Below are 26,125 nucleotides of genomic sequence, written 5' to 3'. Positions count from 1 at the left end.
TTATTTATGAAAATTGAATAAAAGTTTTGCTATTTAATTTGCTCGTATGTTCCTTTATATCATGGTTAGTAGTTTCTCAATTTATTTGAATTTTGATCATTATTTTGATTATTAATAATTGCAATTTATAATTTTCATAATTTCGATCATTTTATAATCAGGAATTTTATTAGTTTTCAATTACTACTTTTTATTAGTGTGGCAAATAGTTACAATTTAATAGTTTATACAAATGTTTCTATGAAATTTAAATGAAAACTTTGCTATTTTCTCCGCTTCCACTGTTGTTCAAGTCATAATTAGAAGTCTGCCGGAAAAATTAAACTGAAATTTCACGAAATGCTTGCATTTGCATTCATATTATAATTAGAAGATTTTCAATAAAATTAAATGAAACTTTTGCAACTTGTTAGTATCTTCGTTAGTATTTCAATGAAGTTAGTATGATATAATCAGAAATTCTGCGATTTTCTCACGTTTTTGGTAATATTATATTTCAAAGTTTTTCGATTTTCTCAAGTACCATCTTGAAAGAATAAAATATTTTAAGAAAATTATCAGTGTTCATTTTCTTATATTTTCATAATTACATGAATGTAAATAGAAATTCTATGATTTTCTCCTGTTTTAATTTCTAATTTCAGTAACTGTAATTTATCATTTACATATGTTTAACAAAGTGGCATTTTTAGAAAAAAGTAACTGTAAACTTTGTGATGTTTTTCTCTTTCCACGCATATTTTTACAAATTTTAACGTTGTATGTGATACTAAATTCGACTTAATAGTTCAACAAAAGGAAAGCAGTAAAAAAATTTGATTAAACGAATTTCTATTCCTCCAAGAAAATTATTTCTTGATAATTGATTAATCGAAAATATATTGAATTTCAGTACACAAATATCGCGACCAGTAACACAATAATTTGGCTTGGGTAAAATAAGTAAAACTGTAAACAAAGATTTAAATCCTTAACTGTTTGTAAACAAATATAAATTCCATGTCAATATCGAAGTGAAATTACTTTAAACGACTAATTTCATATTACTGTTGCACAAATAAAGAATATACGCGATATAAGTGAAAGATAATTTCGTATTTCAACAGGGCGATTAACAATGAAAAATGCTTTTATAATCGCTGTTATTTCGAGATCGGCATAAAAGTAGGCTTACTTGAAACAATTGACATCGTTCCACAAATATAGCAGCCGGCCTTGGCAATTAACGAGACAGTTCGCTTATTATCTCTACTCTCGTAGACACCAGTTACACATTCCTCAGGGAGACTGGGGCAGCTCATAAGTGTAATAGAAACTTCAATTTACAAAGGCATTACTTCCTAAATATCTTCACAAATTATCCACCATTATCACTCGAATAGTATGAATTACTTTAACATTACTTCATATTCTATTACCAACTTCGTTTCTACAATATACTCTCGCATTGCCACAAAAAAGTTGTTAAAATTCGCAATACATACAGGGTACGATTGAATAGTGTAACAGTAGACAACACGTAACTTCTCAGAGAAAAATAAGAAAAAATATGCAATAAAATTGTTTGATTGTCAGCTTAGTTTTCCGTAAAATCAAATTTGATTTACAGAGTAGAACACAATCGAGAGCGGACCTCTAGAAACTTGATAGAGATGATCGTGGATTAACGATACGATAGGTGGTGCTTCGGAATCGTCGGACCTAATAGAATGTATATCAAGTTTGCAAGACATCATACAGTGCCCGATCAAATAACATGTAAAGACCATGAAATTCCTTATACCAAAAATAGAAAAAGATATACGATAGAATTGTTTGATTTTCGGCTTACTTTTCGAGAAAAACAAGTTTGAAAATCCACTGCGTTTCTGTGCTTTTATGGCAACATTTTCTGTCAAGCAATGTAAACGATTGTTGTGCTCTATCATACTTCAGTAAGCATGTAAGAAGATTTTTAAACGATAATTATGATTATTGGATGCGGCGTGGAAGAACGATCGCTAGGCCTCCAAGGTTCACAGATCTTACGCACTTGGACTTTTATTTATGGGAATACATTAGAGAAAAAATATACAGCAAAGATGTTGAAAGTCAGAAGCAATTAGTGCAAGCAATTAATTATGTATTTAAGGAATTGAAAAGTAAAAACACGTTACCGAGAGTGCGGTAATTCGACACAGCATATCTGTGCATCCGACAACTGGAACAATTTCAGCAACTTTGTAACTGAAAAATTCTTTCTGTTGAAAATCTTTTCCGTGTTTTTCTTCCGTGCCAATAGCACTCACATGCTGTGCAAACATTGTTTGTAAGCACAATACTCGTTTACGTCACTGGATAGAAAATATTGTCATAAGAGCGAAGAATCATAGTGGATTTTCAAATCTGACATTCTTGAAGCTCGACATTAAAAAATTGTATTTTATATTTGGTCCCTGTTTTCACATAAGGAACTACGTGGTAGTTTTTACATTTGACCGAACCTTGTATTTAAGTATGTATAGTGTTTAATTACAATTAATGTTCAGGTTAGGTGTACGAAAGGCATATAATACTCCGCTAAAGTAGTAAAACCGCCATTTTCAATGAACTGTTTATTAAATTACGTACTGAAAATTGGTTTTTGAACTATAATTTTTCTATTAAATTTTAAAGTAATATTTATTTTTAGATTAATAGATTCGTAGACAACAATATAACTTTTCTAGAAAAAACGAAATTCTTGTATAATTTTTTGAAAATAGGAATATAACTTAAAATAGCTTCAATTTTAGCTGAAAATATTAGGTTTCACATTTCACATTTTCAATTAATTGTAACGAATACTACCATATAGTTTAGCTTATACGTATAATTAGTAGTAATAAAAATATACACAGAAACAGACTAACAAATAGCACTGAAAAAAATAAAAGTTTTCGTAAAATTTGAAAGAAATAAAATAAAATAAATGAAAAACAAAATTTTCATAAAAATGATACAAAATTAGTCTTTTAAAGCACGAAAAAACAATAAAAAATTTTATCATCAGATAGCTCCGATTACACAGATTACATTAATTATTTGCATTTCAACTATAATTCAAACACTTTTTTATGATTGATCAAGTGCATTTATTGTTAAGTTAACTAAACTTTAGTAGAAATAACATTGTAACTATCTACAATATTGTTTTAATTATACTTTAATTGATTAATTATTATTTCCGACCAGATCCTGTACATTGAATTAGGTCTATATGATGCCTTATGCACTAAATTTTTGATGAATTTTAGAAATTCAAAATGGCAAGTCTTTTTTCCCTGTTTTTCGATGTGAATAATATATGTGACTGCTGTAATCGATTACTTTGTAACCAAAACACCTGAACAGCGAGGTAAACGCTTTGCTATTTAATCAATTGCAATGATTGGTAGATTTAAAATTAATATCCCGCCAAAGCTCATTTTGTGGCGAGTAAACGTATATATTGATGGACGGTGAGTCACAAATTCGGAAAGTGGCCATATAGCGAGAGTCTATTGTAGTTTGAAACCTTGACAACAATTTATATTCGCGTTATAAGAAATACTTACACATACGACTGATCTGTATCATCAGCCTGTAAATCGTCTCGTAAATCACCTATTTTTCTGGCGTCGTATTGATAACGCGGTTCCGCGTTTTGACAGTGTCCTGCAAATACAAAAAACATTTCATGTTTATTCAATATCCAGAGTGAAATTTGAGAAAGATTTATAACGAATATGATACAAAATACTTTTGAATCGTCTATAGTTCACGTGAGTCGATATACTTCAATGTAAATTGACGTTTAACAAAAAGAACTGTTTAAAAAAATAAAATTCTGTAAATATAATTTGAATAAATTATTTCTACATTTCTCCTACATCTGAATTCATAACTCAACCAGTAACTGTGGCGATCTCTCAAGAATTTATGAATCTATCTCAAATCATTTACACCTTTTATTTGTTTATTTCATTTCGTGTTGACCTCTAAACATTTTAAACATATTACAATATACAAATATAATTTAGTTTTCGTAAAAATTACAATTTAAATATCAAATTGTAACAAAATTTTACGCATGACGGATATAGTCGTCATGACACAAAATTCTGCCACATCTCCATGACGGATATAGTCGTCAAACACACTTAACTGGTTAAAAATACGCAATTAAAAAAATTATGGTTCTACACCTTCTACTTATGAAAATATTTCACAAAACGTTCTTTCAACCTCAAACTTTACAGCGTGTTATCACCGCTTTAAAATGCACGATTGTCGATAAAAAAGATACATGTCAAATTTTTTTTGAAAACTACGCCTCACATGAGTTTCATCGAAATCGACATATCTGGGTTGGATATGTTTCCTTCTTAGCTGTATTTGATAGTCATGATCATGACAAGTTCTTGGACGAAGTGTAAGTTCTTGAAGATTATATGGGATTGAAAGGAACCAAGACAGGTTTAAAATAATTTTAATTTAATATAAATCTATAATATTGGCTCGTCATGTAAACAGGGAAATTAGAAAACGTAAATCTTCACAAAATGCAAAAATTTCGAAATTTTTTGGTTATTTGAAATCGAGAAATTCGAATGGAAATTACAAAATTAGAAGGTTCCGAAATTTATGAATCCAGAAACTTACGAGTTAATTAAATTACATCGGATTGAATTGCATCAAATGCAATTGCATGGAATTAAATCGCATCAAACTCAATCGCAACAAATTGAAACGTGTTAAAGTGAATCGTGACAGATTGAAATTTATCGCACTGAATCACTTCGACTTGAGTTGCATTGAATTGAATTAATAACATTGAATTGCGTCTAATCGAATTACCTCGAATTTTAACTTAGACCGAACCACATTGTGTCTAATTTTATTGCACCAAATTAAATTATGTCGAATCGAGACGCGTCAAATTGAATCATTTCGAATTGAAACTAGTCTAATTATATTAAACTGTCTCGAGTCGCATCGAACTCAATTACATTTTATCGAATTGAATCACATCAAATTACATTGCATCGAATTAAATTGCATGAAATAATACTATATCGAATCGAATCACGTCAACTGAGTCATGTCGAATTGAATTACACCTGGTCGAATTACGATGAACTATGGCATCGAATGCAAACACATCAAACTGAATCACGTCATTCTGAAACGCGTCAGGTAAAATCACGTCGGTGTAAAATTGGTCGAATTGCATCATACTCAATTCTACCAAATTGAAATGCATCGAATTAAACCGTATCGCATTCAAATTCGCTTCAAATTAAATTACATTAAATTAAGTTACGTTGAATTAAATTGTAACGGACTGAATTACGTCGAATTAAATTGCAACGAATTTAAACGCATAGAATTGAATTATATCTGATTAAAATATGTATATTGGATTGAATAGCCTAAAGTGGAAATCTGTAGAATTGACACACGATGCAACACACCGAGTTGAACTGCATCAGTTTACATTGCTCAGAGTTACCACAAGAAAAATGCATATAGTGTCGAATTATAATGCGTTATATTGATTTGCATCAAATAAAATAATGTCACATTTAAACATGTAGAATTAAAACGCATTCAGTTCAGCTTGGTCGAATTAAATCACACAAATTTGGCGAGCATGAAATTATCTCGCGTCGAACTTAAGATTAACGAATTCAATTTGATTTAGGATTGCGTCAAATTGAAACGCGAATAATTGAAAATCGCCGAAATAAAATACATTATTAATTTAAATTGCATTAAATTGAACAACACAGAGTTAAAACATAAATTTTTCTTAAGTCTAACTAAATAGCGTTAGATTGAAATACCTCGATTTGAGACAAACTAAAACGCGTGGAATTGAAACATGTTCAATTAAAATGTATTTACTTGGATTGCATCAAATTGAAACGCGTGGAAACACATCGGATTAAAATGCGTCGAATTGAGTTGGATCAAATTAAAACTCATAAAACTGAAACTTGTTGAATTAGAATTCATCGAATTGAATTCTAACGAGTCGAATCACACAGAGTTAAATTACAGAAAATTGTATCGTGTCTATCTAAATAGCGTTAGATTGAAATGAGTTAACTTAAATTGCGTAGAATCAAATTGAAATGCGTAGAATTGAAACACATCGAATTCAAATACGTTAGATTGAAATTAGTGAAATTGAAACGCACAGAATTACACAGAATTAAATCACACAAAATTGTATATCTAAATAGTGTTAGATTGAAATGCATTGACTTGAATTGCGTCAAATTGAAACGCGTAGAATTGAAACACATCGAATTAAAATGCGTCAGATTGAATTTAGTGGAATTAAATCTCCAAATTACGTTATAAGTTGAATTGCATCAAAATGAATCGCACCGAGTTAAAACACGTAGAGTTGCATCGTCTTGAATTTTCATATCATTATATTCCTAACAAGGCCAATCTCTCTGCCGTTATTTATTACACGAAAATAAAAGAGAACAGGAGTGGCGGAAATAAGGGTCGGCCACGCCGTGAAACAGAGGCACCAGTAGTTTCCATTTCCGCACTGTAGGAAGTTTCAAGCTGGCCGAGGAGGAAAGTTTTCGCAGTTCCAGATCTTGAAGGCGCATTTCGGTTCTGCTCGAACTCCGGCCGGAAGTCAATAGAAACCGGGGCACTTTGCGATGCACGGGCAAAAGTAGTTGCACATAGGTGGGCCCGTTGCCACCACAGACTTATATACACGGAACATAAAGTACTACTTTAGGCGAAGAAACCGTTAAGATTAGAGAGAAGCGGCAGAAGTTCAGTAGTGGTAAATCGGGAAGTTTCAGATATGTTCGTTTTATGTTATATCGTGAAGAGCGCCACTGAACGTCGCAGGAGTTCTTTTTATAGGAACTGTTGAGGAGAATATTTTTTTAAATTGATGACAATATTTTTTGAAAACGAAATTGAAATTGTGAGTTCTTGCATTTTACTTGATTGTGTAAATCGTAAATAGAACAAAAGCTATAAATAATTAAAAAAAGAAAATATGAATGATAACACTGTTGCAAGATACTTTGCACTATATTATAAACTATATTATAAATTATATCTGTTTCTCAATCACTTCATTAAATTCATTCCTTCACCAATTAGTATAATTTAGATTAAGACAAACTTTTTCATCTGTATAATATCAGACTAGGACACCTTCATATTTTTAAAAAATTGATCTTATATTTTAGAATTGTATGAAGTTCAAAAGCTTAAGAGATGAAAAATAAGTTTCTTTTTTAATAAAATTGTTATACCTACACAGTAAACGTCTTATTTAAAGCTTAAAATGGTATTTAGAAGTAGAAACATAATAATGAAGAATAAAAGTACAAAACTTTTTAATCGTTATCTGTATGCGTTTGGTACACTTTACATTTATGTAGCGCATGCGCGTTGCAGTTTTATAGCGCATGTGCGTTACGGATATTTGTAAACCAATTGGAATCAACATGCGCAGAACGAACGAAAATTTATATCTCAATGCTAAGATTCTTCTCCGAGAAACGGAAAAATATTCTATAATAAATATATTTCTCACAAACATTGTACAATAAATATTTTTCACAAACATTGTATTATAAATTTTTTTCACAAGCACAATAAATGTTTTTGTACATTCCATGATGCATACATTTTTTAATGTATATTCTTTTTTTGAAAAATATAAATTTTTCAAGTCACTTTTTTTTCATTTTTATTCAATCATTTATAATTTAAGATGTCAAACTTCAGTGGGTTTAAACGTATATATTTTTCTCGCAGAAACTTCTATCATCCTTCTCGATCGCATTTTCACATTCCAACCACATAATTTTATGATTTTGACCATCAGGCGTATCACCTGATTATACGAATAGCACCGAATAGAGACGGAGTAACCCGATTTATCACTACTCGCCCCCTTACCACGATTCTTACTACCCCGTCGACTTTGCAGTCTGTTTATACATATATATGTGTATGGTTTCCACACCACTCGGTTCGCAGCAGCTTTTCAGCTCGATATTGAACTTTTTATGGCTCTGTGCAGAGAAGCGAACGGTTTAAAACGGAAACAAAGCGCAATAGTCGTTGCACGCGCGATGATGCTCGCGAAGATCGTTGCACCGATGAAATTTGCTTATACAGCTTCGCCTTTTTTCTTCTTCGACCATTAGAAAGATCGTTCGAGAAAACGTTCGCGAGGATAATTGAAAAGAAAAGAAAGAAACAGAAGGAACCTATGAAGTGTAACGAGCTCGTTGGAAATGAAATTGCTTCGAGGATAATTGTTATACTTTCTTAATTTGTAGCTGTGAAATAATGGAAAATGAACGGGGAGAATAAACGGCTTTCTTTGTAAGTGAATTACTCGACTATTACGTGGAGTCTAAGGTAAATTGTTACGGTCTCATTATTTCTTCACCCTTTGAGAAGATTTTTCTAAAACCATCAATGGAAGTAGAAAATTAAAAGTATTTTAATGGACTTTAGTAACGGAATTTAGGAATTTAGAAAGAATTATAGGAATTTCAATATTCTACATTATTATATCTTGCATTTTCAAATTTTTGATTCATAAATTCAGAAATTCACATATTCACGAATTCACATATTCACGAATTCACATATTCACGAATTCACATATTCACGAATTCACATATTCACGAATTCACATATTCACGAATTCACATATTCACGAATTCACATATTCACGAATTCACATATTCACGAATTCACATATTCACGAATTCACATATTCACGAATTCACATATTCACGAATTCACATATTCACGAATTCACATATTCACGAATTCACATATTCACATATTCACATATTCACAAATTCACATATTCACATATTCACATATTCACATATTCACATATTCACATATTCACAAATTCTGAAATTGAGAAATTCAAAATTGACGAGAGAAATTCACAGATTTGCAAGTTCATCAATTGATGAATTTACAAATTCATAAATTTAAAAATAAAAAACATAAGAGTTTCAATTTTTTAAGTTTTAAAATTATCTTATGTATTTCCAAATCATAAAGTTATGGAGTTTAGTATTCTTGTCCTGATTTACAAGCTCCGTTTAAAAATTGAAATGCAATTAGTGCATAGTAATGTTTAATATTTTTTAATGTTTAATATAGTAATGTTTAATGTTTAATATTTTAATTATATCTATGTTACTAATACAATAATGCATATCATAGTACAAAGAGAATACTTTTAAGAAACGTTGAACAAATTGATTAACATTAACATTCTAACTAAAATTTTGAAATCTTATATCTTGATACTAATTATTTATATTCTAATAAAAAATTAAATTGCACATATCTAATCAACAAATGATAATTTTGTCTTAATATCGTATTACAATAAAACGACAACAGAAATTTTTAATTTTTAATCATTAACATTTTAAAAACATTTGTTAAAATATACAAGATATTTCATCTCTCATAACATACGAAGTATAGTTTAACCAATTTTCATTTTAATTGCAAAAATCAATATTTTAAAATAGTTCAAAATTTAATTCCAGAAACAGAAATGGCAACATAGTTCTGTATCTAATTATTGCTTCCTCGATACTGTGAAATTTTACATGATGTAAAAGGAACGTGTACCAGAAAGCTTTCATATTTTATCGAAGACATGGATTCTACTCCCGTTTCAATCTTCCAGTTTGGTAGAAAGCATTAACGAGTCGAAAGGAAACTTTGGATTTTCCCACATGACCATTACGCCGAGTCTTCTGCCGCATAGGGGAAAAAAGTTAAACTAATTTCGTAATTTCTTTCGTTGTCTGACCAACGAGGGAAAGAGGTTAATTACGCCCCTAGCTGACCTGCACGTTCGTTCACGCTTAACTGAAACTTCTCGTCGGTGGATCTTTTAAGGGTTGTTTCAAAGTAGCAGTAAACAGATCACGATCGACGACTGGAAACGAGAAACTGCAATGAACAGCAAAAAATAGAGAAAAGGGGTTGTTAATTACCCTTATGAATCATTAGTTCCTTTTCATACACAGGGCTGGCGTGAACAGAAAACACACATTTCCAATAGCCGATTTTAACAGTAAACCAACGTGATGGAATAACGAAAGTTGTTAACTCTTAGAAAAAGTAAAAAGTACATATTACATGTATGTTCTAATTGTGTTGATTAAATTTGTATTGTGTTATGGAAGAAAAATTGTGCATTTTTAACATGGAACCGAGCAGCATATAATGTACACATGAATGAAAAATAAATGAACACGTAATAAAACATATATACAATAAATAAATAAACATAATAATAAATAAATAATAATAAAACGTATATACTAGGAACATCACTGGCGTGATGGACTGAGCGAGCGAAGCTGTCCCGGTTATCGACAGAATGATAATTATTATACTCATTACTCTTATTATTATCAATGTAACTTGTATTATTAGCCATATTATGCTGCTATGTTTACATCGTCCGAAGTAAACATTTTAATTTGAGCCTAAAACCGTTTTCCCCATTGAGCTTCATGTAAAAAACAATTAAGTTGCAATTTTTTTAAACGCATCAGCTTTAAACAGAAAACCGATAAGTTTTGGCCATTCGTGAGGCAAATACCTTTCGATTGATACCAAATTTGTTTGGGTTCTTTGCATAGTTCGGGCGCTAAAAAAGGCCAATTATTTTCGGAATAAAATTAATAATAAATATAAATATAATAATAAAATTAATACAGATTTCAAGAAAAGCATCCTAATAGAATTTTCAGTTTAAAAAAAGATTTGTTAATTGGTCAAATGACTCGGTTAGTAGTTTTAGCATCATATAATTTTCAGGTGATGAGATACTCTCCTTTCGTTCACTCATTACTTTATCCTCCATAAACAGTAAAATGGTAAAATTGTACAAATAGTCGGACATAATTACAACTAAAATAGTAAAACAGTAAGATATCAAAATAATAAAATACTAAAGTAGCAAAGTAGTGAAATGGTAAAATAATAAAATAGTAAAACAATAATGCAGTAAAAATTTCAAAATAGTAGAATAGTGAAACAGTAAAACAGTAAAATGTAATTATAAACCAATAAAATGGTAAAATGGCAAAACAGTAAAACGTCAAACTAATAAAATATTAAAACAGTGAAAAAGTGAAGTGCTAAAATAACAAAAAGATACTATGACAAAGTATTAAAATAGTAAAATAGTAAATCGGAATAGTTGTAACAATAAAATACAGTTAAATACTAAGATTGTAGAATTTAGAATAATCTAACTACTGTTAGTACATAATTAACTACTATTAAACAATAATTGTTCAAATAGAAAAATGATGAAATGGCACAACAATGAAGTAGTGAAAGAGTAAAATGTCTAACATTAAACTATTAGAATACTAGAATGCTAGGATACTAGAATGCTAGGATACTAGAATACTAGGTTACTAGGATACTAGGATACTAGGATACTAGGATACTAGGATACTAGGATACTAGGATACTAGGGCACTAGGGCGCTAGGATACTAGGATACTAGGATACTAGGGCACTAGGATACTAGGATACTAGGATACTAGGATACTAGGATACTAGGATACTAGGATACTAGGGTACTAGAATACTAGGATACTAAGATACTAGAATACTAGGACACCGGCATACTAGGATACCGAAATACTAGGATACCGGAATACTAGGATACCGGAATACTAGGATACCGGAATACTAAAATACCGGAATACTAGAATACCGGAATACTAGAATAACGTAACACTAGAATACCAAAATACTGAAATACTAGAATACTAAAATACCAAAATACTAAAATACCAAAATACTAAAATACTAAAATACTAAAATACTAAAATACTAAAATACCAAAATACTAAAATACCAAAATACTAAAATACCAAAATACTAAAATACCAAAATACTAAAATACCAAAATACCAAAATACTAAAATCCCAAAATACTAAAATCCCAAAATACTAAAATACCAAAATACTAAAATACCAAAATACTAAAATACTAAAATACTAAAATACCAAAATACTAAAATACCAAAATACTAAAATACTAAAATAGTAAAATGGCGAAATAGCATAATGTCATAATTGTAAAGCAGTAAAATATCAAAATAGAAAAATAGCAAAATAGAAAAATAGCAAAATAGAGAAATAGTAAATTAGAAAAGCAAAGTAGTGAAATAGTAAAATAGTGAAACGATAAGCAGATAAAATAATAGACTCGTAAAATAACAAAATGCTAGAATAATAGCCAAGTAAAACAACAAAATATACAATATTAAAATAATAAAATTATAAAAGTAGACAGCTATAAAACCAGTGAAAAATTAAAATAATATATCCCCATATAAGAATAACGTTTATCTTTTTAAAGAAACCTGCATACAAAGAACATTCAGTTCTCTTAAATGGTATAATAAGATTTTCGATAATAATATATCGATCTGAATATCAGTAATCTAATACTAGTTCCTATTGCTGATTCAGCGTTGAATCGCACGTTCCGCCCTCTCATCCTAGATTTATCTTTCATATCGAATTTCTATCTCTGACATTGACCATTTCGAATCATAAAAAGTATCGTAAAATCGTACACGTACGTTGACGAAGAACCAGCCACGTTTGCTCCTTCTTGTCAGAGTTTAATTAAACTTTCGCTACGGATTCACCACCCTACCCTAGTCGTTTACAATGGTGAAACGAACGAATTACTCTCTATCGCCTTTGGCGTGGCTTTGTTCGACGCTTTAATCGTTTTCATCCCAACCGATTCTTTCCTTCGTTCAAATGCCTTCTGCTGCTTCTCTTTCTGGCCACGTTTTGTCCACCAAAACCATCTGACGGTCGTGCAATTCTGAACTCACTCTTAAACGAATTATCAAATTCGACAAATAGAATCATTTCAGATAAACGTCTCTTTCTTTTCTCCCTTTGGAAATTCGGGTAACCAATTTGGAAATTGGGGTACTGTGCAGTAAAGACATGTGCCACATCTAAATCGTCACTAAACTTTTTACCCTCGAAGGTATTTTTACTGTTGGTAGGAAATAACCCAAGGGTTTAGAGTCTGACATCGTTAACTGCAAAAACAATAAATTGAAGGCAGACAACGCTATGTTTAATTAGCGTTCTTTAACTCTGGATAAGTTTTACAAAATGAAAATGTTATGTCCAAAATCTTTTAACTATTTATATTTTGTTGATAACATTTTTGTAATCGAAACGTACGACTTTTGTGATCGTAAATCTGTCATTAATACAAACGATAAATTTTTGGAGTTAACGTTGTTTGACTCCAATACTCTGAACTGTAAGATTTTCTAGCTTAACTGTGAAAATTTTTAATTAAAAAATGTAGTGAGTTCTTTTCATGGAGATGTTTTTCTATCATTTATTGACACTATTGTCTGTTTCATTTTGTTTGTACATAACATGTATAATATTGTAATTGTAGCTTAAAAATATTGATTTCAAACTGTCATATTAAACCACATAGTAAATGTGAATCACCCTTCAGGAAAAGGGTGATTTTATTTGTATCCTCAGTCTACTCTAGCAAAGTAACGAAAGACATATTAGTTTTCGTGCAACTTTAATTCAGAAACGAAAATTGGAATATTAGAAGAATGATCACTTAAAGACATTAGAATATAATATTTTCAAAATGATTAACATTCAACATTTTTCAATTAAGAAATATTGAGTTTATAAGTTATAAAATTTTCAAACATTCAACTTTTTGAAATTTGATATTTAATACTTCGGAATAGTGGAAATCTAGAAATTTAGGCGTTGGATAATTTAGATATGCAGAAATTTAGAAGCTTCAAAGTTCAGGAATTTAGGAGTTTAAACATTAAGGAATTTAGATATTTAAAGATTTAAAAAAATGTAAAAATTCGTGAAATTGAGAATTTTGTAATTTGAAAAGTTGAGTTAAACTTATAATTCCTATTAAGATAATAACAATTTTTAAGTGAATGCTATGTGTCTTCTTATCAATAATGGACTTAAGTCACTATCAAAATTAACAACTAGATTTGTCTTACTAAAAACTAGAAATTTTATAAAATTAAAATTTGATATAGTCCAAGCCCATTCAATACAATTTAAAATGCTGCAAATTGAAAAAACAAATATTCCACTTATTTTATGTTTTATTACAACACTTAAAAATACCAATATTCAAACTATCAAACGTTATCTCATAAAAATTATTATTGTTATTATTATTAACCAGTTAAGTGTGTTTGACGACTATATCCGTCATGGAGATGTGGTAGAATTTTGTTTCATGACGACTATATCCGTCATGCGTGAAATTTTGTTACATTTCGGTATTTAAATTGTAATTTTGGCGAAAACTAAATTATATTCGTAAATTGTAATATGTTTAAAATGTTTAGAAGCCAACACGAAATGAAATAAACAAATAAAAAGTGTAAATGATTTGAGATGGATTCATAAATTCTTGAGAGCTAACTCGTCATCGCTTGATTATCGCGACACACACTGGTGCGCGCTTTGCAGATAGATCGCCACAGTTACCGGTTAATTCTGTCTTATACTCTTTCTCAGTTTTCTATATTTTCCTATTCTCATCCTACAATCGGAATAATTTCATAACAACAACACAATGTACCATCAACGTTCAATTAATAAAAAATCGCTATAATCAAACCATCGTATCGCCACATTTTATCTCCATCAAACCGAAATAAGAAGAAAATGATAAGTTTTTAAATTCCAACATTATTTCTCCACTTTCTTTCTGAACAAAACAAAAAATCTCAACGAAGGAGCATCAGATGGGTTTAATAATTATTTTCGAATCTGCCAAAGAATCTTCCTCAAAGTTACACAAACCAGTGGCTGTCCAAACATTCCATGAAATCTAAAAGTTTGCCACTCACCGAGTCCGCTGAAACTTCAGACACTTGTTAAATACAGAAATATTAAACATGCGCTCTTCTTTACTTTTGCTAAATTTGGAAGTGAGATAAGCGACGACTTGTCATTGTCGACATAACATTGTAAGCCCTTTGAAGATTTGTATAGAGATCTGTCTTTGAAGGCCTGCGTGAAGGTACTTTTATGAAACGTTTGTAATGTGCAAGCGTTGAAAACTGTGATCGGCTCTGTGAAGCGTCGAAAGACACCTTTCAAATTTTAACTTGAAATTATTCTTTAAGTTGTATCATTTCTCTACAATTAATTTTTTTACTTTTTGTACAATAGTTGTTAAATTAATTTAGCGATTTCATTTTCTTCAAGTTCATTCTAGATCTAAAAATGTGCATATGGTATACTTATTTCTACTGTGAGATGTTTTTAATACCTTAAGGATTTCGTGACAGTGCCTAATTTTTAACCATGTTACATATAAATTTCAAAACCATTTTACAGTATCATATCAATTATAATTAGATTAGAGAATCCCGATTTCAATTGTAACGAAAAATACAGGAATTGTGATATAACTGTGATATTCGCTTATTTTCCGCCGTGTTGCATTTGAGTATACACCGCTATATTTTTGTAGATTAATAAATTAAGCTAGAGTTTACAACCTGATTAAATAGTTTCTAATAAAAACACATCAATGTATCAATAAATGTATTCCTCAAATTATCTACATTTAACTGATAATTTGAAATTCCAACAGTTTTGGCAATTAATTGCATTCAAACGAAAAGATGTCAAAAGACACCAAAAAAGTCGTCCTTTCAATATGTTTTGAATGAAGTGCTAAAAACAAAAGTTATAGAATTGTAAGTGTTGCATTGGATGATGATATTGATCTTACAATTTTGTGAATTGAAGGTTTGTGAGATCGAGAATTTAGAAATTTGATGATTTGAAAATTTATGAGTTTGCTACATAGAAGATTGGCATACTTGGAAATTTGAAGGTTTAGAAATTAGGAAATTTAATTGTTTAATTATTTAGGAATTTGAGAGTCTGTAAATTTGGAAAAGGTAATTCAGGGTTTAGAAAATTTAAAATTTACGTGTTTCAATATTTCAAAATTTGAGAGCTTGTAATTTTGGAAATGTAAGAATTTGAATGTATAAAATTTGAGAGTTTGGAACTTTAAATGTTTAAATATTTGGATATTAAGTAACTTGAAAGTTTGAAATTTTTGAAATTTTTAAATTTGATAATTTAGGATTTGAAAATTTGAGAATTTGGGAATTTATAAATATCAATATTTAAGAATTTAGTAACTTAGTACTTTGGGGATTTGAAAACTTAAAAATTCGTAAATTTATAAATTTTAAAGAATTTGTATTTTTGTAAATTGTAAAGAATTTGTAAATTTCTAAATTGTAAAAAATTTGTAGATTTCTAGATTTTAACGGATTTGTAAATTTATAAATTTTAAAGAATTTGTAAATTTACTGTTAGGATTAGCTCCAGGAAAATAAACTGCAGTGCTGAGGTGAACGGAAAATACTTTAATAATATAAAAATGTCTTTACAAAATGCGCGGTGCTTCGTAGACGAAGGTAAAACTGTAACTGTAGGACAAAGCATCGTGATGCGTGTTCGGACGCGCATAGCGCAGTTCATTTGTTTTGTCCGTTACTTCCAACACTCCCCCTCAAAACAAGGATGTACGCTTATCGCTGATGTATACAATGTTTCGCTAATTAATTACTACAACGCATTTATTTACAATGTCGATCGTTATACATAAAAGACGTCACGGGATTCGAATTTAACATGCCGAATTTTTCTAAAACTCTTTTCGTGTACGCGCTTTGCCGCATTTTTATTTCCGTACCGTTGTGCTCAAATTCGATACCCAAACAATGTCCGATCTTCCCTAAATCCGTCATTTCGAATTTTTGCATGAGTTGTTTCTTAATGCGTTCTAACCATTTAAAATCTTTCGCGGCTATTACTATATCGTCTACATATACGGCAAGAACGAGAAATTGCTCCCCCTTTCGCAATATATACACGCATGGATCAGCATGGAGGGGGACGAAATCCATGTTTCGCAATTCTTCGTCGAGGCGTTTATTCCATTGCCTACCCGCTTGTTTCAAACCGTATAAAGCCTTTTTTATTTTACATACTTTATCGCCGCTCGATAATTCGTTTAGCATTTTTCGCGCCTTATCACTATATTCTACGGGTCCGTCCGATATGATGTCGCGCAACGCGTCAGGGAGAATGTCCGGAATCGTCATGAAAATATCTTTATCGACTTCTCCATTCAAGTACGCAGTTGACACGTCCAATTGATGGACTTGCATATCGTATTCGACGGCTAGAGCTATTATCAATCGTATCGAGCTCAATCTCGTAACGGGCGCGTGCGTTTCTTCGTAATCTAAACCCGGGCGCTGAGCAAAACCGCGTGCGACTAAACGCGCCTTCCTCCGCGTCACCTGTCCGTCGGTGTTTATTTTGTCGCGGAGAACCATGCGACACCCAATGACCTCGCGATCACGAGGGCGTTCAACGATCTCCCATACGTCGTTCTTTAACATCGCCGCTATTTCTTCCCGAATCGCGACACGCCACTCCGTTTTATCCGGGCCGGAAAGCGCGGTTTGCAGCGGTATCTCGGCCATACCAGCTGATTCCGTCGGATGCGAAGATACGGCGTCTTCGAATAATTCGTTCTCTCCTTCAGATTGAGAATCACTTTGAATATCGTTTTGAGTTTCGACCGTACCGCGTACTTTTCTCGGCCTACCACGGCTCCCGGTCCGGATAATTCGTGGCCTACCTACCCGGTACCTGACTTCGTTCACGCGTGTCGGAATAGAATCGGACTGTTGCGAAGGATTTATGGGCACTTCAACGATACTATTCTCGCGATCGATTGTTTGACTATCGTTTCTCAACTGATCCCTGCTTTCCATGACTTTCGAGGTTGTTTTATCATTTTGAATATCTATCTCTACATTATTGTCGGAATACGAATTCTCGTTTCTCGCTCGCTCTTCGCAATTTATTTTCAGTGGCCCTTTTAACGTCTCGTCTGCCGATTTTACATCTCGAGATATATCGACGCGGTTCTCGTCGGGAAGCCATATTCTAAAACCCTTTGTTTCATCCGAATAACCGAGGAATATTCCCTCTTGCGCGCGCGGTTCGAATTTCGACTTTTGACGGTCTCGAACTCGGGTTATGACCTTCGAACCAAAAACCTTGAAATACGACGCGTCCGGTACTTTACGTGTCCATCGATAATAAGCGTTGTCGCCGTCGAGAGCGCGAGACGGTAATCTATTACGCGTATAATTCGCGTTCGCTATCGCCTCAGCCCAAAATCGCTTCGACAGTCCCGCCTGGAGAAGTAAACATCGCGCCGTTTCAACTAATGTTCGATTTTTACGCTCGGCTACACCGTTTTGTTGAGGCGTGTGCGTTACGGTCAGTCGTCTTTTAATGCCGCACGAATTTAGGTATTCGTTAAACTCATTACTGAGAAACTCGCGACCATTATCAGACTGCAAATACTTTATTCGCGCGCCTGTTTGATTTTCAGCGAAATTTTTAAACTTTTTAAAAACAGATAACGCTTCGCTCTTTTGTTTCAAGAAAAAGACTTCGCACCATCGCGTATAATCATCGATGAATAATATAAAATATTTCGCGCCGCCGATCGATTCGACGCTCATCGGTCCGCATATATCGGTATGAACTATCTCGAGAACACCTACGGCACGGTTCGAACTTTTTGGGAACGGTAATCTTGTCATTTTTGATCGCAAACAGATTTCGCAAGTAGGTAGTTTTTCGTCTTTTCCGAAGGAAACGCCGCGTATACTTTTATCGCGATTTATTTTTCGCAAACTTTCCTCGTTAACGTGACCGAGACGCCGATGCCACAATTCCATATCATTTACCGTTTTTAAATTTGCATCGCTCACAAAAAACGCGGATTGTGCATAATATAAATTATCGCGTCGGTCAGCGGTGAAAATTGTTTCCCCGTCGGGCGCAAACACGGTGGCGTTATGCTTTCTAAACAGAACACTGCATCCCTTATCGGTAATTTTCGCGACCGACATAAGGTTCATGCGAAGGTCGGGAACGAACAACGCGTCGCGGAGTTCTATAGTTTTTCGCGAATTCGAGTCTTTTATGGATAATCGCACTGTACCTTGACCTTCCACCTGTGTTGATGCGCTGCTAGCGAGGTTTAACGTATCGCACGTTGACGTTTTCATCTCGACGAAAGAAGACGCGTCGCCGCTCATGTGGGATGAACAGCCGCTGTCGAGACACCATTTCCCTTCTGTACCCTTTTCGCGAATGCGTTGGTCGGCCTGGAAAGCGACTTCCTTCGCTCCTGGTGCACTGCTACTGGAAAAATCTTCTTTAGCCATTCCTGCAGTTGACTGCCGTTGCCCGCGGAACAGTCCGCGGCATTCCGAAACTCGATGTCCTATCTTTTTACAGCGGAAACAACGTAGTTTTTCCTTCGCGTTTTTATTCGGCTCTTCTGTTGCGGTATCATGGCGCTTCCATTGCGCTGTGTTTGACCTGTCCGGCTTGGTCGATTTTCTTACCCACATCGCGCTATCACTCGACTCTTTTGCTTTATCGGTTCGCGCAGCGCTCTCTTCTAAAATTTTTATTTTAAGCGCTTCGGGCGTCGGATATTCATCTCGGGATTCGATGGCCACCCGAAAATTTTCGAACGAACCGGGTAAACTGTACAGCAGAAGAACGGCGAGCATATCCGGGTTGATTTTAACCTCCATGTCTTCTAATTTGTCGACCGCGTCAAAGAAAGAGTTCATATGCGATCTCACGTCGTCGCCTTCTGCCATTTTTCGCAAAGCAAGCTGCTTCAATAGCGTCGCTTTTCGCGCCGGACCTTTCGACTGGTAAATACCTTCTAATTTCTTCCAGATCTCGTTCGATGTCTTGCAATTTTTAATTTGTTTAATTTCGGACGGGCTAATTGCTAATATCAAATCGGATCTTGCCTTTGCGTCCGCTTCGTCCCATTGTGTTGCCGCTTCGCCCTGAGTTACGTCGGGTCGTATTTTATTGCCATTAACGTACTTCCAGTTGTCGTTTTTTATCAGTAGAGCTTCCACTTGAATTTTCCACGTGTCGTAATTGTCTTTTCCGAGTGGTTCGATGCGCACTGAAGTTGAGGAACTCATCTTGACAAAAACTTTAACTTTTCACAACTTTTCACACTCACTGCACTATCGCGAATTAAATTCGTCGTACTAAAAAATGTTCGTTTAATTTTCCACACGCGACCAGAATGTGTCTGGGCCCATAACCTGTTAGGATTAGCTCCAGGAAAATAAACTGCAGTGCTGAGGTGAACGGAAAATACTTTAATAATATAAAAATGTCTTTACAAAATGCGCGGTGCTTCGTAGACGAAGGTAAAACTGTAACTGTAGGACAAAGCATCGTGATGCGTGTTCGGACGCGCATAGCGCAGTTCATTTGTTTTGTCCGTTACTTCCAACATTTACAAACTTGTGAATATACCAGTTTGAAAATTCAAAATATTAGATGATTAAATACTTAAAAATTAATGCTTTGAAAGTTTAAAAATTAATAAATCGAATAATTTGTCTTACATTTGCACCCCTAATACGTATATTCACCACTACCAAAAAAGCGTTTAGAGTCTTTTAAAGGAACTATTTAACGAGTATCCAAAGTTACATTAGATTCTGTAAAGTAGATTGGTAGGTAGATTGGTAGTGTTACTTATTAGATACATCTCCAACTATTTCGTAGCACGAAAATATTTGGAGTTCGGCCTTAATTACATGTTTGGGTAACGAAGTCGGTTCTTAAGTCAAGTAAACCTTGGCAAGTGTTGCGGATAAGGTAAGTCCGTACTTTCGACCGACAGATACTTGGAAACCACTTTCAACTTAAGCGAGGAACTACCACCCCCTGACAGATCCACACCCTACCATGAAATTAACCCGTGAAGGAGCCAGAATTTAACCTCTGCATTTTCTATCAGAGAATGAACGATCGACGTCTTCACGAGTTTGCCGAGAGTTTTTTATTGAAAGAATTCGTAAATCCATCGAGCCCGATAATCATTTTCTTCGTGGATAAATGGCCTGGATTTTCTCTGCCCCATTTTTTACTGCAAGCGTCTGAACAGCTCCGAGAGGATGAATTTGAGAACTTCATTGAAAAGTAAAGGCGATATATTAAAATTTAGTGAGTTAAGATTAGTTCAATTTTTTTACGCTACAGTGGCTAGCCAAATTGTTATACTCGAGGGATTTCTTCTTAAAAATATATTTTAGTCATAACTTTAATATTATATTATTAATATTTTATATATTGATAAGCTACAATATATTATGACAAACTACTTCGAAATTTGTTAACTTTAAAAATTTCAGTTTTTCAAATATTTCGGTTTCAAATATTTGAATATTTTTAAATTTTGAGATTTAAAAATTTGAAAATATGTAACTATTTAAATTTAAAAAAAAATGAAAGTTATATGGTTTAGAACTTTGAAAGTTATTAAACCTATAAACTTCAAATTTGAATAATGTTACATATAAAATTTGAAGTCGTATTTCTTAAAAAAGAACTGAAATGGTTATGATTCATACTATGCGAAAATGTGAGAAGGCGTGCGAGATGACAGTTGAATGATGAGCGTCATGTGTTCAAGAAAATAAGAAAGTGAAAGAACGTGAAACGTGGTTGATAATATTATGTGGATTTTTCTTTATTTTATTGTTCAGAACTGTGATTTAGTTTACAGTTTTATATTACTCGCTAAATATTAATAAACTTAAATATACTGCAGTGCGCTCAAACAACAATAAATCTCCTTGACCAACGGAATTCTAATCCCAACATCATCGATCACTCAAATTAATTAACTAGCAAGTTCCTTCAAACGTTACCAACTTTCATCGCTAAACTTTACCTAACGCTACTGAAATTCGCCTCAAATTTCACTAAATATTTTCCACGAGTGACGTTCAGCGGATAGTTTGTTACCCAGAACAATTTGCTAAAATAACCATGGTGGAGCTTAAACGTAACTCGACCCAGGTTGACCCCTTTCTCGTGGGTAGAGTTCATCCATGGAATTTTTCACTGTACCAACAGAACGATGGCAGGGTGTATTTTAAAACGTCAAACTTCGTCGCTCAACAAGGAAGAATAAATTTTTGTATTCAGGGTTTTTTCGTGTTCGTACCGGCACAACGTCTTAATTACCCGCTCAGATAAGCCGGCGAAAAGATGAAAAAGCAGGATGGAATGGAAAGTCTTGTCTCGGCATTTTCACTGGTCTTAAGTACTCTGAACTCGCTTCTAAGTAAAGCATGGAAGTATACGTTTCTTTGTCTAGTTCGCGACCCTGGAAGTTAATCTGAAGCTTCAAGAGGAAACGAGAGAAAAGGATAAGCACGAGAGAAGGGTTGGAAGATGTCTCGGTTCTTCCCGTTTTTCTGCCAGATATTAAATGTTCAAAAGACTCGTTCGAAAGCGGTTACACTTTAATGGAGTTCGATTTTCTGTGAATAGATTTTTACGGTTTCGTTGTGTATTTATTTTAATGGATTTATGAGTGATGTGTTTACTAATGCAGTAAAAATGGAAAATAGAGTGGATTAAAACACATGACGGGAAAATAGTTAAGTGTAGTAAATGTTCGCTTGATAAATAACCGTTATTAAACACCTCTCTCGCGCATATATTACTAACACATGTGCATTCCAGTTGCAATGTCATCTCATATTTTTAATCAGGGAAAATATGAGGATAGTGGCTGGCTAAACTATTGCACTCAAGAGATTATATTTTTAGAAATATGCTTTTGGGGCACTTCTAATTAGTGTAACGATGTTATTCATATTTGATGTATTTTAGAATAAAAGAGGGCGTGGATATAAATTTACATTAAAATGCAGTAAAAAATTAGAAAATTTGGAAATATTGAAGTTTTTGAATTCGTGGGAAATTTTGTAATTTTGAAATTTTGTTATTTAGATATTTGAAAATTTAAAAAACTAAAAATTCTGAAGTCTGAAGATTTTCTAGTTACTGGAGTTGAAATTAATAGAATACTAATTTTTTCAATTAAAATATTAATTATCAATAAATATTAATCTTAATTCTCAATATGAATCTTACAATAATATTATGAAAAATATTGTATTATAAATTTTTCAAATTTCTATGATATTTAATGATAAGTGGCATTTATTTAGAATAAAATTTGTGCTACATTGCTTGGAAAGAAGAACTGTTATTTCAGGTACTATATTAAACATTAAATTGGTAGCAAAATAAATAATTTTAAATACTTTTTTAAGGTTTACATTAGTAGTGTCATAATGATGTTACAAAAAATGTTTAGTTTCTGTTCACTTTATTATTTTATTCGATTTGTTTATGATTTTTAAGGAACACTGGACTTACACAACATTATTCAATTAATACAATGATCAATATTTTTCAAAAAGTAGTGATGCTATAGGAAATTTCTATTTTTCGTTCTTTTTGTTAATCCGCTCGAATAATTTATTTAATTTATAGTTTTTAAGGAAAAAGGTTCTTTTTTAAGAGACAGTACAAATGATATGATACATGTACGAGGTCTGTCCCAAAAGTATCCGACCTTCTTTAATTTCTTCGCACCTGACAATTTTAGCGTCATTTGCCGGGTATGAGTATCAACTGCAAAGCTTTACGAACTCCCACGATATCGCAGTTTTCATCGGGACACCTTAGTTCACGTGCAACGTGCATTTATTTACTAAGCGTTTTTTACGTTCGTCGCATTTTGCTGTTGTGAAAAATGACAGAAAGATCGGAGCAACGAATTTGCATCAAATTTTGCTTAAAACTCGAAAAGAGTTTTTCGAAGACCATCGAAATGACAAAGAAGACATTTGGGGACGAGTGTATGAGCAGCACGCAAATCAAAGAGTGGTATAAGCGGTTTAAAGATGGTCGCACATCTGTTGATATTAACCCACGCTCTGGCCGGCCTTTCACGACAACAACACCTAATAATATCGAACATGTGCGACTTGCGACGAACGAAGATCGTCGATTGACTGTGCGAGAACTAGAATGTGATCTTGGAATACCAAAAACTAGTTTTGGCCTCAGTTTTGGTCAAGCGGTGATTGGCTTCTTCATCGCGATGACGCGCCAGCGCATGCATCGAATCTTGTGCAGCAATATTTGACGAAGCACAATGTGATACAGCTCCGTCAGCATCCGTACAGTCCTGATGTAACTCCCTGCGATTTTTGGTTGTTTTCAAGATTGAAAATGCCACTCAAAGAACACCGACTTGACGATAAAGAAACGGTCGAAACTAATACGACGAACGCTCTAAAGGCTATTTCGAAAAACGACTTCCAGGACTGTTTCTATCAGTGAAAATGTCGTTGGCAGCGTATTATACAATCAAATGAAGATTACTTCGAAGGATGCCACTAGGCCGATGACGTAGAATAACACCAGCAGGGAAATATGAAGGAAGGTCGGATACTTTTGGGACAGACCTCGTATGTACATTATATTAACGGCCAAGGTAATAGAATTAATTATCCTGTAACCACTGTTTTATCATCGTTGAACTTTACTATATTAAATGGCGCTAATTATACATTGTCCCATTTCAAAATTTATATCATATTAACCCCTGTGATCCGAGTGTATATCCCAAATATGAGCTCAATGAGGTTTTGTTATCTCTGATGTCTGTAATCGATATTCCCTACTCGTGGCTTTATATTATTGCCCTGGTTTTGACAAATTATTAGTTGAAAATAAATGCATGGATGATATTTGTTGTAAAGTTATTTAGAGAAACTTGATTCAAAGACAATTTCCACAATTACTTAATAATTATAAACAATTATATGATATAAACAGTAAAAGTAACCTAATTTGCTTTAAAAGAAAATTTTGTATCTGGTTCAAAATAAAAGCTGAATTAAATATTAACGCTCATTTAAAGAAAATGTAAGAAATTATAAATAAAATCATACTCTAATACTAATATGATACAATAGAATATAATATATTCTTATTATTTTGTTTTATTTTGAAAATTAAACGGTGTCATAACAATATAACAGAATGGTATACCATTTCTTCACGTATTTTATTGCATCCAAAAACTAGTTTCTAAACAAATATTACATTCATCGATTCATCGTAACACATTCATCGATTTGTGTTTTCAATCATTTTCAATTTGATAGAATATTTTGTACTTTTGAGATTCTTCGAATTTGGAAATCTTAAATTTGAAAATTCAGAAATTGGAAAATTTAAGAATTTGGAAATTTGGGAATTTAGGAATTTAGGAGCTTAAGAATTTGAGAAATTGAGAATGTAGTAATTCCGGAGGTTAAGAATTTAGGGCTTCATAAATTAGTAAAATCATAAATTGATAAATTGATAAATTGATAAATTGATAAATCGATAAATTGATAAATCGATAAATTGATAAATCGATAAATTGATAAATCGATAAATTGATAAATCGATAAATTGATAAATCGATAAATTGATAAATCGATAAATTGATAAATCGATAAATTGATAAATCGATAAATTGATAAATCGATAAATTGATAAATCGATAAATTGATAAATCGATAAATTGATAAATTGATAAATTCGTAAATTGGAAAAAGGGGTAAATTGGCAAGTTAGTAAATTTGTAAATTGATAAATTTGTTAATGTTTTAATTTGTGAATGTGCTAATTGTGTAATTTGTTAATTTATTAATTTACAAATTTGTATATTTATGAATTAAATTGTTAAATTTATGAATTTTACAACTTGCTTATGCCTTTCGTGAGACTCATTTTTGATACTCAACCACAATATTCTCGCACTAAATTTTTCCGCGAAATACTTTACCTAAAAAATTTTATTTATCAGAAACAATTATCGTGTTGCCTCCTGAAGAAAACTGCTAAAAGAACATCAAAAGATCGTTTTGTTTACGCGCACTCCCACGTTAGCAGCAAACGCGTTAGCTCATCAATTGTCTCTCGCTCAAAACAATACGTTCGGCATTCCTAATACATCAAACGA

At 32.5% G+C, this 26,125-nt stretch overlaps 1 protein-coding gene across 2 annotated transcripts in view; it reads right to left on the bottom strand.

The window, feature by feature from the left end:
• The window catches only part of LOC100882272 (uncharacterized), a 156,200-nt gene that overhangs the window by 80,774 nt on the left and 49,301 nt on the right, over positions 1-26,125 (bottom strand). For both annotated transcript variants that reach the window (XM_076530328.1, XM_012294408.2), the window contains exon 3: positions 3,576-3,675. In XM_076530328.1, coding sequence (XP_076386443.1) covers positions 3,576-3,675 — 100 coding nt within the window. The remainder of the gene's footprint in view (positions 1-3,575; positions 3,676-26,125) is intronic.

Source organism: Megachile rotundata, chromosome 4 (assembly GCF_050947335.1).
Source record: "Megachile rotundata isolate GNS110a chromosome 4, iyMegRotu1, whole genome shotgun sequence".
NCBI lineage: Eukaryota > Metazoa > Arthropoda > Insecta > Hymenoptera > Megachilidae > Megachile > Megachile rotundata.
This window is presented reverse-complemented; position numbering and strand designations above follow the sequence as displayed.